The 15,356-nt window shown below is 50.7% G+C and overlaps 2 protein-coding genes across 3 annotated transcripts in view; one reads left to right on the forward strand and one right to left on the reverse strand.

The window, feature by feature from the left end:
* Positions 1–631: 631 nt before the first annotated feature.
* Positions 632–7,802, reverse strand: ZFYVE19 (zinc finger FYVE-type containing 19). 2 transcript variants are annotated; one of them, XM_030814285.1, is made up of 11 exons: positions 6,902–7,802; positions 5,912–6,033; positions 5,695–5,745; positions 5,186–5,304; positions 4,940–5,085; positions 4,399–4,507; positions 2,297–2,500; positions 1,783–1,862; positions 1,390–1,488; positions 1,131–1,258; positions 632–1,053 (listed from the first exon to the last, which is right to left on the reverse strand). In XM_030814285.1, the coding sequence occupies exons 1-11, from the start codon at positions 6,953–6,955 to the stop codon at positions 975–977; spliced, it is 1,191 nt and encodes a 396-aa protein (XP_030670145.1). In that variant the 5' UTR covers positions 6,956–7,802; the 3' UTR covers positions 632–974. The 2 variants fall into 2 exon arrangements, with proteins under 2 accessions (XP_030670145.1, XP_030670146.1); XM_030814286.1 differs by having other exon boundaries at positions 7,119–7,795.
* Positions 7,318–15,356, forward strand: part of DNAJC17 (DnaJ heat shock protein family (Hsp40) member C17) — a 39,505-nt gene continuing 31,466 nt past the window's right edge. Inside the window, exon 1 of the mRNA XM_030814287.1 lies at positions 7,318–7,421. Coding sequence (XP_030670147.1) covers positions 7,344–7,421 — 78 coding nt within the window. The 5' untranslated portion in view covers positions 7,318–7,343. The remainder of the gene's footprint in view (positions 7,422–15,356) is intronic.

The raw sequence follows: 15,356 nt of genomic DNA on the forward strand, positions 1-15,356 counted from the left end.
GGGACGCCAATAGCAAAGACTAGTTTCAAATCCTAGAGAGGAAGTAACAGGAAAAACCTAGCTGGATCTGAGAGCCTCAGAAAAGGCTCCTCCAACCAAAAATGATGCAGGAGGTAGACCTCAGCCCGAGGGCTCTTTATAGTTGGTTCCAGCCAGGGGCAGGAAGAGAAACAGCAGAGGCAATGCAGAGGCATGTAAAGGGTACATGCCGAGAGGTCAGGGGTCCAGTTAGGGCGCATTACTGGAAGAGAGATAATGAGACTGAACGGCAGGCAGGTTGGGACAGGAGCCGTAGGAGGTGGGGGTTCTTTGCCAGTAAGGCAGGAAGCAGGGTGTGTGTGCATTGTTCTTGCGTGCATTGTGTGAGTAGTAGAGAGGCTGAGGAATCCAAGATGGTGGGGCCTGGTGGCTAAGTGGGGCTGCCCAGAGCTGGAGCACAGTTCAGTTGAATGAATACACATGCTTACTTCTTATGAGGCCACCAGGATGGGTAGGGCTGCTCCTGCCTGGAGAAGTTCATAGGATGGCTCAACCTTTTCCCTCATTCCCCACAATGTGCTTACAGCCTGCTCTGTTCCTGCCACCTCTCACAGGGCCCCGGCTCACAGGGTTGTAGAAATGAGATGCTGGGCCCAATGAATCAACATACTTTATTAGATCCACTAAGTGCCAGGGGAGGGCCCTGTGCCCTAGAGCCAGGTTACAGAGCTTACCCGTAGATTCAGTCTGGTCTCTCCCCATCATGCCTCTCACTTCCAGTCTGGGCTTCTAATAGGAGGGCCCCGACTTCTTCCCTCCCAATCATCCTCTCGAATGGAGAATCTTTCCTCATTCCAGGGACACCAAGGCTCAGGAAGGGGCCTATCCATCATCAGTAGAGCCAGACAAGCTCTCCCATTGGACATCCTGTGGCTGGGCCCAGAAATGGGTGCCGCTGCCTGTGGGACTGCCCTTCCGGGAGGACCAGGGTGTCTTCAGTGCTCTTGGCCTGCACGCGGAGGAGAGTAGGCAGATGTCTGGTGCTCTTTAAGCTCAAAGGCATCATGGCCCTCTCTGTGGAACAAAGGGATACAAGTCAGGGATCCAGGCAGCCCTTGAGCTCTCCCACAGCACATTCCACCTGTACCCACCGGAAGCAGCGGGCACAGAAGAGGTCCCCATCACAGCCAGCGCAGCGTAGGGTGGCATCCTCATTGCAGATGCAGCACCAGGGGAGCTCTTCTTCCTCAGCCTCAGGCCTGGGGTCCACATCCTGGGCCTTCAGGGACCAGAGAGGAATGGAGGAAGTAAGGTACCCAGTGGGGTGTGGGAGCTGCTGCGGGAGCAGTCAGCCAGGCAGGAAGCAAGGCTGGGGGCGGCCTGGGGCTCTGCATCTGGGGCTTTTCTCACCTCGGGCTCTGCCCTGCGGGGTTGGGTCCAGGGTCGAGAAGCCTGCTCCGCAGGGATGTTAAAGCCACTTGCCTCATCCAGGGCAGCTTCTTCAGTGAGCTGTGGACAGGATGAAGAGGTACCACTCCCCTGCTTCAGGCCCAGGCCCTCCAACTCCCAGTATTTCTGTGCACTGTGGACTTAGCTTCTCAAACTCATCTTTTTCTTTACTTGTGGCCTGTGGCTTCTGATTCCCTATCTCCAGGGACCAGTGGGCAGGTCTGGGTCACAGGGACAGCGGGGACCCAAAGAGAACAGGAGCTTCACAGTTACTGTCCACCCAGCCCCAGAGTGGAGGTGGGGCAATGAGGCGGAGATGGGACAAGGGGTGGCGGGTGGGTAAGCCAGGCCCACCTGCTGCAGGACTCTCTGGATGGCTGTCTCCTCATCCTCGTCGTCATCACTGTCTGGGAGGTGATAGTCCTGGAGGGTCACTTGTAAGAGGGAGAGATGGGAACAGGGGAAGGGGGAGTGAGGGTGAGAGATTTCACGAGTGGCTGCCCTCCTGCCTCCCAGAACTGGTTCGGTTCCCAGGGGCACTTATTCCAGAGCTGAGAAGCCTTTTCAGCCACCCTGATGACCTGTCCCTGCCTGCCCCAGCCCTGCAGGGCTGGGCCATCACTGAAGCAGGCCTGAGGGCTAGGTTGGGGGCCAGAGCGGAAGCCTCAGCCCCTGAATGGACTGAAGGTCCCCTGCCCTCATGGCTGCCCCTGACTCCTCACCCACTGCTTTGCTCTACCACCTTCCTTGTGGCTCTGGGCTGGGCTCAGCAGATCTCTGGGCGCAAATACCCCCAGCACCTGACTCAGCCCTGCCAGGGAGGCCTTGACCAAGGGATACCAGTGAGCAGTTGCTCCCCAGCCTTCACCTCTCTCGGGGTCCTGTCCCCGCAGCACAGCAAGTCGCTTGGCCAGGGCCAGAATCCGTTCCTGCCTCGTGTTCTCCTCCCGCAACTCAAGTGCTGCCTCAGCCAGCAGTCTGCTCTTCTCCTCCTCCAAGGACCAGCTGGCCTGCCTCTTGGAATTAGTGCTCCCTGGGCCACCCTGGTTGAGGTCATTCTGGAGAGAGGCAGCTGGAAAGGGTAATGCCATCAGGGAGGCAGAGACATCCCAATATCTCTCCTCAGAGGCCAATGAGCCCACTTCTCAATCCTTTCTTTAATAATTTTCTCTTTTTTTTTTTTTTTTTTTTTTTTTGAGACGGAGTCTCGTTCTGTCACCCAGGCTGGAGTGCAGTGGCGCGATCTCAGCTCACTGCAACCTCTGCCTCCTGGATTCAAGTGTTTCTCCTGCCTCAGCCTCCTGAGTAACTGGGATTACAGGCACGTGCCACCATGCCCGGCTAATTTTTGTATTTTTAGTAGAGACGGCATTTCAACATGTTGGTCAGGCTGGTCTCCAACTCCTGACCTCGTGATCCACCCGCCTCGGCCTCCCAAAGTGCTGGGATTACAGGCGTGAGCCATCACGCCTGGCTTTTCTCAACCCTTTCTAATCACAAGATCATCAGCTTTTTGCTCAGCACTAGCGCCTATGGTTTCTGTTACAAATAAAATCAGTATTCCTCCATTTTTCCAAATGTAAAAAACTAGTAATTTTAGCCATATCTTTTCCAACCACATCCATCCCCATCTACCTGATATTTTAACATTCTGCCCTAAGGGTGGGCGTCCTATGGTTTGAGAATCACTGCCCTAAAGGATCAAGACATGATGAGGCCCAGGTTCAGCCGATCTCTTTGCCTTTCAGGGCAGGAATTAGCATTTCCTGGGATTAGCACAGACAGGGCAATGAAGGAAGCTAAGAGCTTGTATATCACTGGGCAGGAAGAATTTTACCAGATTAGATGTGGCTCCGACACAGTCACCTTCAGTTTAGTGTTTCAGAGCAAGAGGTTTAAAATCACAGCTTTAGGTTTAAGTCTCATCTCTGCAGCTTAATAACTGTGTGATCTTGGTCAAGTTCCTCAGGCTCACCAGGCCTACTTCCTCATTTATAAAAAAGAATAGTATATACCTTATAAGATTTTTTTTTTTAACAGGGTCTTGCTATGTTGCCCAAGCAGGTCTTAAATTCCCCGGCTCAAGCTATCCTCCCTCCTGCCTCTGCCTCCTTAAGTGCTTAGGATTACAGGCATGAGCCACCACACCTGGCATCATAAGATTATTGAGGATATTCAATGAGATTGCGCCTCTAAAGCAGGATTTCTCAATCTTAGTTCGCTTGACACTTTGGACCGGGTAATTCTTCATCGTGATGTGCTGTCCTGTGACATAGTAGATTTAGTAGCATCCTGGCTTCTATCCTGTAGGTGCCAGTAATATCCTCTGGGTTGTGACAACCAAAAAGTCTCTAAATGTTGCCACAAGTAGCCTGGGGGGCAAAATCATCCTTTGTTGAAAAACACTGCTCTGATCAAACAGCACTGTCCAACAGAATGTTCTATGATGATGGAAACATTCCATATCATGTTCTATATCTGTGCTGTCCAAGATAGTAGCCATGAAGCCCATATGGCTACTGAGCTGGTGCTACTAAATAGTTTCTTCCTCCTTATCAACATCATGATTGCAGAGAATATTCACTGAGTACTCACTCTGCGTCAGATATGTTCCCAAGCACTTATTGGATTATCTCATTTACTCCTCATGATTTCCCTGTGAGGTAGGTTTTTCCATACATACCTTCATTTTACATATGAGGAAAGTGAGACTTAGGTCAAGTAACTTGTCCAGCATCACACAGCTAATACGTGGTAGAAATGGGAATCACTGTCTGATTCTAAAGCCCGTGCACTTAAACACTAGGCTTACACTGGCTCCCTTTGGAGTAAGCACTCAATGAATGGTAACTCTTATAATGTTGATCACTCTCTGATTTATATTCATCTCCCAGAGGGTGGACAGCAGAGCCGCTCCAGTCTGGGGAAAGAGGTGGGGCAGATTCCTAGGGAGCCAAGTGGAGGGGTTACCTGGACCTCCTCCTTTCCAGCTTTCATCGATAGCCACCTCAGCTGCCAGCTGCGTTAGCAGATCCTGTGTCTGCTGGGCTTGGGTCCTGGTGTCTGGTGTGTGATGTGCCTGCACAGACGAGGAAACCTCAGTGGAGAGCAGGGGTAGCCCAGAAGCAGTCTAGGTCAGGGATGGATGCTAAGTAGTTCTCAAAGCCCAGGGAAAGGAGAAGGATCCAGGGCCCACATAATCAAGTAGGTCTGGTAGTCCCCAACAGGACTGAGGGGCCACTTTTTCCTGCCCTACCCAATCGTGCTATTTGTCCCTGGTCCCCGGGTCTGGTAGCAGGCCTGAGGATCAGGAGGTAGGGGTGGGAGGCTTTGCCAACTCCTGCAAAGTACATAAAGTACAAAGATTCGTGCAAAAGTAACTGAGGTTTTTGCAATTAAAAGTAATGACAAAAACCGCAATTACTTTTGTACCACTCCAATACCTGTATCTGGGCTTCTGCTGGGTCCTCCCCCTAGCACCCCCACTTCTCTCCTAAGCCATAATACTCACCGGCTGGGGGGTTTGAGAAGGTAGAACTCTGCCCTGTAACGCCGCAAGTCGTGCCTCCATTTCCTGGGTGGAAGGGATGGAACCCTGACGTTCATCCTTTAGCGCAGCCAGCCGTGCCTCTATCTCTGCCTGTGAGGGGACTACCTCTGCAATTGGCATGGGAGGAGCCTTGTAAGGGCCAGAGGCATCTCAGTCCCAGAAGCCCTGGACTGTGTCCTCTAGGCAACCCCATCTGCCCCTGCTCACTGGGCTTGTTCTCCTGGCGGAGTCGTGCTAGGCGCTCAGCAATCATCTGGTCTTGTCGGGTCAGTCCCTGGCTCTGGGAAGTGCTGGGCTTCTGCTTGGCTTCTAAGGCTGCCACACGCCTGGCAGGATATGAGATAGAGGCTCTTGAAGAAGGCAGAGGGGAAGAGTGAAGGCACCCACTCACTGTTCCCCATTCAAATCAAATCATTTCTGGGCACCTAGGGAGGCCTCCAATGGGCGATCTGCTGTGCCCCTCACTCATGTCACCCTGCGGCCCAACCTGGCTGACCAGCCAGAGGGTCCAGCTGAAAGGACAAGCTCTACCAAGTGCCTGTCCTGGAGAGAGGGCTGAAGAGCTGCTTTACCAGCCCAAGAGGGCACTCAGGAGCCCGAAAGGAGAGCATTCTCCTGTCTGTGCTCATTTCATCTAGAAGATGGGGGGAGGGTCTTTCCCTATGGCTCCCTTATCCTTTCCCCAACCTCTTTGTCTTTTTCTCTTCAGCACTTACTTCTTATAGTTCTGAGGTGGTGACCACTTGGAGGCATTGGCAGAAGACCCTCTACAGAGAAGAAATCTAGTGTTATAAATCCTGCCATCCCACCAGGCAGTGCCCCCCCTCCAAACACTTCCTCGGCTGACTCTCGCCACAGAGTACAAAGCTGTGAGGGCTGGCCAGATGCCCACTGCCATACTTGGCTGAACTTTCACCCATGCCTGCCTCTTACCTGGTCAGGACCTCGTGGCATTGCTTGCAGACTTTCTGTTGGGTGTTCCCAGTCCGAGGCACTGCTGCACTGAAGCTTAGGCAGCCTGAACAGAAGGCCCTGCCACAATTCTTACAGCCGTACTACAAGAAACATGAAGTGGGAGATCCACCTCTCACCCGCCCCTGCAGGCTGCTCCCAGGGACTCTCCAAGCACACACAGAGAGAAGTCACTGAAGTTATGACCAGCTGCTGGGAGGAGGAAGAGGAGTGGGGCCCCTAAGGCCTACGAGTGGAGAGTAAAGCAATTCCTCGGTTTCCAGTACCTTATTCAAGCCAAATGAAGGTTTATACAAAATTCCCATGCTTTCTACCCTGTCTTCAATTCCCTGACCCGGGGATGTAGAAGACAGATAGATAAAGCCCAGTATTTCAGGCCACTGACTCTTCCACAAAGTAGAATCAGAGAGATAGGGCAGAGCCGATGCCTCCTCTGCTCTTGCAGAGATGGAGGGAGGCTTGGCTCAGGATGGGCTAACAATAGCTTCCGTTTATTAAGTACTTACTATGTGCCAGGCACTAAACCCAGTACTTAACATTCATCATGTGATTTATTCCTCACAATTTACACACATTATTTTACTTAATCTTGATGCCAACCGTGATTATCCTTATTTCGAGACCGCGCTTCGGAGGAGCAGGGTGGAGAGAAGAAAACCGCCAGATACTACACTGGGCCGACAGAAAAGAGTAGCTTTGCAAAAATGACTGCAGCGCGCTTTACAGTTCACAGGGAACTCTCACCTAAAGCACTTCACTGGCCCCTCACATAAACCCTGAAAGCGAGGGAATGTTAGCCCCATTCTACAGAAATGGAAACTGAGGATCAATGACTTCATCAAAACCACACAGCTGGAAAGGAGTCGTAAGACCAAGTCTTTGGACCTTAAGTCCCGCGCTTTTCCCTCCTCTCCTCCCTGGCCCTGCAGCCCTCGGGGAGGGAAGACTCGCCTCCTTCTTGAAGAGGGTGAACTTGACAGCGCAGCCGTAGCACCTACTCTCCATGGTGGCTCCCAGCACCGCAGGGTCTGCAGAGCTGAGATCACGCCGGCCAAGTCCTGGGCCCCTTGGACCCTCACCCCAGCTCCGCCCTTTCCTTCCCTGCCCCGCCCCACCCCACCCCACCCCACCCCACCCCACACGCCCACTGGCACCGTCCCGCCGCGACCTGTAGCAGGGAATCCGGACCCTCTCCTGCAGCCAGCGTACTGCAGCGGCGGCAATGGGGGCTGCTGGGAGTCGTAGTTAATTCACGACTGCCGGCCTCCCTCAGAGTCAGTCAAGCCTGACCCAGAACACAATTCCCAGAGGGCTAGGCGCCGCTCGGAGCCGGCAGTCCTCACGCGCACTTAGACTCTTGGGAGTTGTAGTACGAATCCGTCAGGCCGGAACCATGGCAGTGACCAAGGAGCTCTTACAGATGGACCTGTACGCGCTGCTAGGCATTGAGGAGAAGGCAGCGGACAAAGAGGTGAGAACGGTGGCGAGGAAGGCTGATCCTGAGAGGTCTGGCGGCCCTTCCTGTCCTAGCGCCTCGGTCGCGGCTGGCATCCGCTCTCCAGGTTCATTCGAGTCCTGGGCGGGGAGCGAGGGTCGGCGCTATGCCCTCCGCAGGCGGGCTCCCAGACATTTCCTGGACGATCCGAGGGCCTCAAGAGGAAGCGGGGCACAGAGGGCTCTTCGCGCCGGGTGGCTGTGCTCTCCCCGTGGTCCCTGTCTGCTAGAGGCCGCGGGGTGAGGCAGCAAGGGAACGCTAGCCTCCTCTGCGCCTGCGCAGTCTCGGCCTCCGTTTCCGCTTCTGCCTTGACTGTGACAAGAGGTGCCTCATTTCAGTCTCTTCTGCAGGCTGATTTAATTCTTCCACTGAGAGCCTAGGACGAAAGAAAAGTCAGATCTCAAAGCCTCTCCATTCCCTTTTCATGCTCCCTTGCCAATGTGACCGATGACCCTGCTGTCTCTATTTTCTTTTCCACTCAAGCCCATTGACTCTTTTCAAGTAGCCGATGCCCTTCTCAGCATGTGCTAGTTAGTGGGCTAAAAGCAGGAGGATCAGAAGGTTAAGGCAGATGGTATAGAGTTCCATGCTACCTTAGGTGGTGATAAAGATGCCAGGGAGTGAAACACTGATCAAGCTGGATTTAGGATTTCAGTTATCTTCCCCTGGATCATGGTGGTAGTTGTAACAATATACGAAGGAGAGGCGTTCGTCGAATGAAAGTTAGTGCCCAACTGAGCCGAGATCGCGCCACTGCACTCCATCCTGGGCGACAGAGCAAGACTCTCAAAAAAAGAAAGAAAGAAAATTAGGCCAGGCGCGGTGGCTCAGGCCTGTAATCCCCGCACTTTGGGAGGCCGAGGCGGGCGGATCACGTGGTCAGGAGTTCGAGACCAGCCTGACCAATATGGTGAAACCCCGTCTCTACTAAAAATACAAAAATTAGCCGGGCGTGGTGGCACGCACCTGTAGTCCCAGCTACTTGGGAGGCTGAGGCAGGAGAATCGCTGGAACCCGGGAGGCGGAGGTTGCAGTGAGCTGAGATTGCGCCACTGCACTACAGCCTGGGCGACAGAGCGAGACTCTGTCTCAAAAAAAAAAAGAAAAGGAAAAAAGAAAATTAGCGCCCACTAATGTCCCAGTACTTCCGGGCTGCCCTGGTCATGGGGTGAGTGAGCTTTTGAGAAAAGGAAGCTCTGGGGCAGAAAATCAGAGAGACCCAGAGGGCCCTTGAGAAATGCTGTCAACCTGCACAAATCTGTCCCCTGCAGCCGCAGCTGAAATCAGAAATGGCTATAAGATGTCTATGAAGCATCAAAAGCATCTGCTCCACCTCTCTCATGTTTCAATATTTTAGGATTAATAATTCCTAACACCTGTATAATGCTTACTATGTCCTAGACAGTATTTTTTTTTCTGGATAGTATTCTAAGTGCTCTATGTTTGCAAATTATTATTTTTAAAATTCTTTATTATTATTATTATTTTTATTATTTTTGAGACGGAGTCTTGCTCTGTCTCCCAGGCTAGAGTGCAGTGGCGCGATCTCGGCTCACTGCAACCTCCGCCTTTCGGGTTCACGCCATTATCCTGCCTCAGCCTCTCTGAGTAGCTGGGACTACAGGCGCCCGCCATCATGCCCGGCTAATAATTTTTATTTTTAGTAGAGATGGGGTTTCACCGTGGTCTCGATCTCCTGACTTCGTGATCCGCCCACCTCAGCCTCCCAAAGTGCTGGGATTACAAGCATGAGCCACCGCGCCCGGCCTATTATTATTTTTTGAGACAGAGTCTCGCTCTTTCGCCCAGGCTGGAGTGCAGTGGCATGACCTCGGCTCACTGCAACCTCCGCCTTCCGGTTTCAAGTAATTCTCCTTCCTCAGCCTCCCAAGTAGCTGGGATTACAGGCGCCCACCACCACGCCCAGCTAATTTTTGTATTTTTAGTAGAGATGGGGTCTCACCATGTTGGCCAGGCCAGTCTTGGACTCCTGACCTCGTGATCTTCCCACCTCGGCCTCCGAAAGTGCTGGGATTACAGGTGTGAACCACTATGCCCTGCCTGCAAATTATTTAATTAGTACTTTATTAATAGTGAGAAACTATTTGAGACATTTCACACAAGATCCAAGTGGGAAATCTGGAGGCGTTTTTTTTTTTTTTTTTTTTTTTTTTGAGATGGAGTCTCACTCTCTTGTCTAGGCTGGAGTGCAGTGATGCAATTTTGGCTCACTGCAACCTCTGCCTCCCAGGTTCAGGGAATTCTCCTGCCTCAGCCTCCTGAGCAGCTGGGACTACAGGCATGTGCCACCATGCCCAGCTAATTTTTGTGTTTTTATCAGAGAGAGGATTTCACCATGTTGGTCAGGCTGGTCTTGAACTCCGGACCTCAAGTGATCCGCTGGCCTTGGCCTCCCAAAGTGCTGGGATTATAGGCGTGAGCCACCACACCCAGTTGAAATCTAGAGTGTCTAACCCTGAAGTTGAGAACTCCTGAGGAAGTCAGTTGGAAGCCATTCTCTATTAATTAGAGAAGTTACATAATCAGATTTTTTTTTTATTTTTATGTCTATTTTTTGAGAAAAGATCTCACTCTCATTCAGGCTGGAATGCAGTGGCACAATCACAGCTCACTGCAGCCTCGACTTCCTGGGCTCAAGTGATCCCACCTCAGCCTCTCATGTAGTTGGGACTGCAAGTGTGCATCATCATGCCTGGCTAATTTGTTTTGTGTTTGTTTTTGCTTTCTTTTTTTTCCGGAGATGGGCTCCAGCTATATTGCCCAGGCTGGTCTCGAACTCCTGGGTTCAAGCAATCCTTCTGCCTTGGTCTCCCAGAGTGCTGGGATTGCAGGCGTGAGCCACTGTGCCCTGCCCATAATTGGATTTTAAAGAAAGTATTTGACTGAGTGTGATGGCTCACACCTGCAATCCCAGCACTTTGGGAGGTCAAGGTGGAAGGAACGCTTGAGGCCAGGAGTTTGAGACCAGCCTGGGAAACATAGTGAGACCCTGTCTCTCTATTTTTTAAAAAAAAGCTGGGCAGGGTGTTATACGCCTGTAGTCCCCGCTACATGGGAGGCTGAGGTGGGAGGATCACTTGAGCCTGGGAAGTTGCAGTGAGCTATGATTTTGACACTGTATTCCAGCCTGGATGACCGGTGAGACCCTGCCTCTCCTAAAAAAGAAAAGAGAAAAGAAAAGAAAAAAGAAAAGAAAAGAAAATTCAACACTAGAGTGCATAATGAAAATGGGTGGGGGTGGGAGGAATGGAAGAGCTGCCACTAGGGGGTCAGGTGGGGCTGGTGTCTAGGCAAGAGACCAAGGTCTGAGCTGGGCAGTGGTGGCTGGGATCCAGTTCTAACTCAGATGAGACAAGGGATATGTGTGAAGCTGCTCTATAAAGGGTAACAGGTGCTGCTCCTGCCTTTTAATAGGGGAGGCAAGATTCATGCATCCAAGGGAGACATGGTAAGTTCCTTAAGAGGGGTACAAAGTGCTGTGGATGTTCAGTGTAGGCTGAGATTGCTTTCAGTTTGAGAGAAGGAATAAAGGAAGTAGAGAAGGTATTTGGGGCCTTGAAGAATGGGCAGAGTTTGGACATGTGCAGATGGAGGCAGGGCATTCCAAGAAAGCAAATGTATATATTAATACATACAGTCTATGTTGGAGCGTAAGTAGGTGGCACCCTCAAAGAGGCCTTACCTATTTTTCTTTTCGTAGCAGCCGTTCTCCTTTCTAGCACTTACTCCCATTTACACTTTGGATACACTGGCTAGCTTCATGGCAACACACTTTTTGGTAGAAAGCAAGAGAGACCTAGGCCCTGGTGTCCTCACACCATGGTTTAATACCTGTCATAGGGCAACCTAGAAGACAAACAAATATTTAAAGTGTATACAAGGAAGAACTCCTAAACTGGTTGTCCAAATAGCCTAGGAGTTCTCAATTTGACCTCTACAGAAAGGCTCTAGGAACTGGGTGAAGGAACCTCTGAAAATCATGTGTGATTTTTTTTTTTTTTTTTTTTGTATTTATTCTGGAGGAGAAGAGGACTTTTTTTCTTTTCTTTTCTTTTCTTTTTTTTTTTTCTTTTTATTTTTTTACACAGGGTCTCTCTCTGTTACCCATGCTGGAGTCAGTGGCATGATTACTGCTCACTGCAAACTCCGCCTCATGGGCTCAAGCAATCCTCCCACCTCAGCCTCAAAAGTAGCTGGGACCACAGGTGTGCACCACCATGCCTGGCTAATTTTTGTATTTTTGTAGAGATTGGGTTCCACCATGTTGGCCAGGTTGGTCTTGAACTCCTGGGTTCAAGCAGTCCTCCCGCCTTGGCCTCTGAAAAGCGTTGGGGTTATAGGCATGAGCTACCACGCCCGGCCAGAGGAGGGAATTTTAATCCAAAAGTCAAAGAATCCCTGATGGAGGCCAAGCTCCCTGTGTTACTGATGGTGAAACTGCAGCTCAGAGAAGGTGGTTAGTGGCAGAATTGGGACTAGAACCCTGATGCCCTGATGCCCTGATGTCCAGCTCAGGCCTCTGCTCCTTCTACTAAGCCTCCCTGGCCCTGTCCAGCACGGTTCAGTGGTAGTGATGAGCACCACCACCAAATTTAACTTGTGTTTAGACTACTTCTCTGACTCTCAAATCCGTGTATCTATCTGCCTGTTTGATCCCTCCATTTGGATGTTTCACAGTGGTCTAAATCTTACTACATCCAAAAATTGGCCAGGCGCAGTGGCTCATGTCTGTAATCCCAGCACTTTGGGAGGCCCAGGCAGGCAGATCACCTGAGGTCAGGAGTTTTAGACCAGCCTGGCCAACAGGGTGAAATTCCATCTCTACTAAAAATATAAAAATTAGCCAGACGCGGTGGCACGTGCCTGTAGTCCCAGCTACTGGGAGGCTGAGGCAGGAGAATCGCTTGAACCTGGGAGGCGGAGGTTGCAGTGAGCTGAGATCAAGCCACTGCACTCCAGCCTGGGTGACGGGGCTAGAATCTGTCTCAAAAAAAAAAAAAAAAAAAAAAAAAAAATTGAACTCTTTCAATTCTCTCTCCAAACCTGCTCCTTCCTTGGATTTCCCCATCTTATGGCACCACCATCCATCCATTCAAGCTAGGAACCTGGAGTCATTCTCAGTACCTCCCTATCCTCTCACTCCTGCCATCTAGAACATCACCGGGTCCTGATGAGTCAGCCTCCCAAATAATCCCCAAACCTGTTCACCCTCTCTATCTCTACGACCACTGCTCCAGCCCAGGCCCCCATCCACTCAGCTGAATGTTTAGAGGAGCCTGCCAACTTGTTTCTGCTTTCAGCCTATTCCATTCTGACCTATTGGGCCTCTCCAATTCTCCTCACAGAAAATGGAATGATCTTGCTACTCCCTGAAAACCCTATTTAGCACTTCTAATAAAATACTCAATAGAATTTCTTTTCTTTTCTTTTCTTTTTTTTTTTTTTTTTTTTGAGACGGAGTCTTGCTCTGTCACCCAGGCTGGAGTGCAGTGGCTGCAAGCTCTGCCTCCCAGGTTCACGCCATTCTCCCATCTCAGCCTCCTGAGTAGCTGGGACTACAGGCGCCCGCCACCACGCCCAGCTAATTTTTTGTATTTTTAGTAGAGACAGGGTTTCACCATTCACAGGATGGTCTTGATCTCCTGACCTCGTGATCCACCCACCTTGGCCTCCCAAAGTGCTGGGATTACAGGCGTGAGCCACCGCACGCAGCCAATACTCAACAGAATTTCTTAGCTCATTCATACATTTTCCTCTGCCAGGAATGCTCTTCCTCCCCTTCTGCTAATCTGAGTTGCTTTTACTTGTCCTTCAGAACTCAGTCGAAATGGCATCCTCAGAGAAGCCTTGCCTATATTCTGTTTCATGGCAGCTAGTTTTTCTTTTTTCTAGCACATATTTCAGTTTGCAATTATGTATTTATCTGAGTGATTATTTGTCTCATGCCTTAATCCCCTCTGCACTCCTACTTCTGAGGACCAGATATGATTCATGCTCTTCTGTAGCAGCTCCTTACCTGGTGACTGGAACATAGCAGGTTCTCAATAAGTATTTGTTGAATGAATGAAGTAGTAGCTAAAGAGACCACTGCAACGACTTTACTTGAGAATCAGGAGACCAAGGGCAGTCACTGCCTCTCTCAGGGCCTGACTTTCCCCAAATGTAAAATGAAGGAGTAGGGCAAACTACAGTTTGAGGGGGCAAATGGCCCATGACCTTTTTTTTTTTTTTGAGATGGAGCCTCGCTGTTGCCCAGGCTGGAGCATGGTGGTGCAATCTCGGCTCACTACAACCTCTGCCTCCCGGGTTCAAGCAATTCTCTGCTTCAGTCTCCGGAGTAGCTGAGATTACAGGCACCCGCCACCACGCCTGGCTAATTTTTATATTTTTAGTAGAGATGTGGTTTCACTCTCTTGGCCTGGCTGGTCTTGAACTCCTGACCTCGTGATCTGCCCACCTCGGCCTCCCAAAGTGCTGGGATTACAGGCATGAGCCACCGCGCCCAGCTGACCTTTTTTTTTTTTTTTAATGGCTTATATGCTAAGAATGGTTTTTACATGTTTAAATGATTGTAGAAAAAAAAAACACAGCTCAACAACCAAAAAACAAACAACTCAGTTAAAAAATGGGCAAGCCAGGCTGGGCGCGGCGGCTCACGCTTGTAATCCCAGCACTTTGGGAGGCCAAGGCGGGCGGATCACGAGGTCAGGAGATCGAGACCACGGTGAAACCCCGTCTCTACTAAAAATACAAAAAATTAGCCGGGCGTGGTGGCGGGCGCCTGTAGTCCCAGCTACTCGGAGAGGCTGAGGCAGGAGAATGGTGTGAACCCGAGAGGCAGAGCTTGCAGTGAGCCAAGATCGTGCCACTGCACTCCAGGCTGGGCAACAGAGCGAGACTCCGTCTCAAAAAAAAAAAAAAACAAAATGGGCAAGCCAGGAGTTTGAAGTTACAGTGAGCTCTGATCACGACACCGTGCTCCAGCCTGGGTGACAGAGTGAAACTCTGTCTGTAAAAAAATTAAAAAAAAAAAAAAAAAAAAAAGGCAAAGAATCTCAATAGACACTTCTCCAAAGAAGATGTACAAATGGTCAATAAGCACATGAAAAGATGCTCAACTTCACTAGTCATTAGGTAAATGCAGATCAAAACCATGTTGAGGCCAGGTGCGGTGGCACACGCCTGTAATCCCAGCACTTTGGGAGGCCGAGGCAGGTGGATCACCTGAGGTCAGTAGTTCAAGACCAGCCTGGCCAACATGGTGAAACCCCGTCTCTACTAAAAATACAAAAATTAGCTGGGCGTAGTGGCAGGTGCCTGTAGTCTCATCTACTCAGGAGGCAGGAGAATTGCTGGAACCTGGGAGGCGGAGGTTGCAGTGAGCCGAGATCGTGCCACTGCACTCCACCCTGGGTGATGGAGCAAGACTCCATCTCAAAAAACAAACAAACAGGGCCGGGCGCGGTGGCTGAAGCCTGTAATCCCAGCACTTTGGGAGGCCGAGGCGGGCGGATCACGAGGTCAGATCGAGACCACGGTGAAACCCCGTCTCTACTAAAAATACAAAAAAATTAGCCGGGCGTGGTGGCGGGCGCCTGTAGTCCCAGCTACTCGGAGAGGCTGAGGCAGGAGAATGGCGTGAACCCGGGAGGCGGAGCTTGCAGTGAGCGGAGATCGCGCCACTGCACTCCAGCCTGGGCGACAGAGGGAGACTCCGTCTCAAAAAAACAAACAAACAAACAAACAAAAAAAACAAAAAACAAAAAAAACCAAAACAAACAAACAAAAACATGTTGTGATACCACTTCACACCCATTATGATAGCTATTATGAAGACAAAAAAAAATAGCAACAACAACAAAAAAACCCTGGTGTGATGGCTCATGGAGA

The sequence above is a fragment of the Nomascus leucogenys genome, chromosome 6 (assembly GCF_006542625.1).
Source record: "Nomascus leucogenys isolate Asia chromosome 6, Asia_NLE_v1, whole genome shotgun sequence".
Classification (NCBI taxonomy): domain Eukaryota; kingdom Metazoa; phylum Chordata; class Mammalia; order Primates; family Hylobatidae; genus Nomascus; species Nomascus leucogenys.

Excerpts from the sequence above, each read along its gene's own strand:
- ZFYVE19 (XM_030814285.1), bottom strand. The coding sequence starts at position 6,955 with ATGGAGAGTAGGTGCTACGGCTGCGCTGTCAAGTTCACCCTCTTCAAG. Across the intron at positions 6,034-6,901 it reads TCACCCTCTTCAAGAAGGAG|TACGGCTGTAAGAATTGTGG; the intron begins GCGAGTCTTCCC and ends TGTTTCTTGTAG. Across the intron at positions 1,054-1,130 it reads TTCTGTGCCCGCTGCTTCCG|AGAGGGCCATGATGCCTTTG; the intron begins GTGGGTACAGGT and ends TTTGTTCCACAG.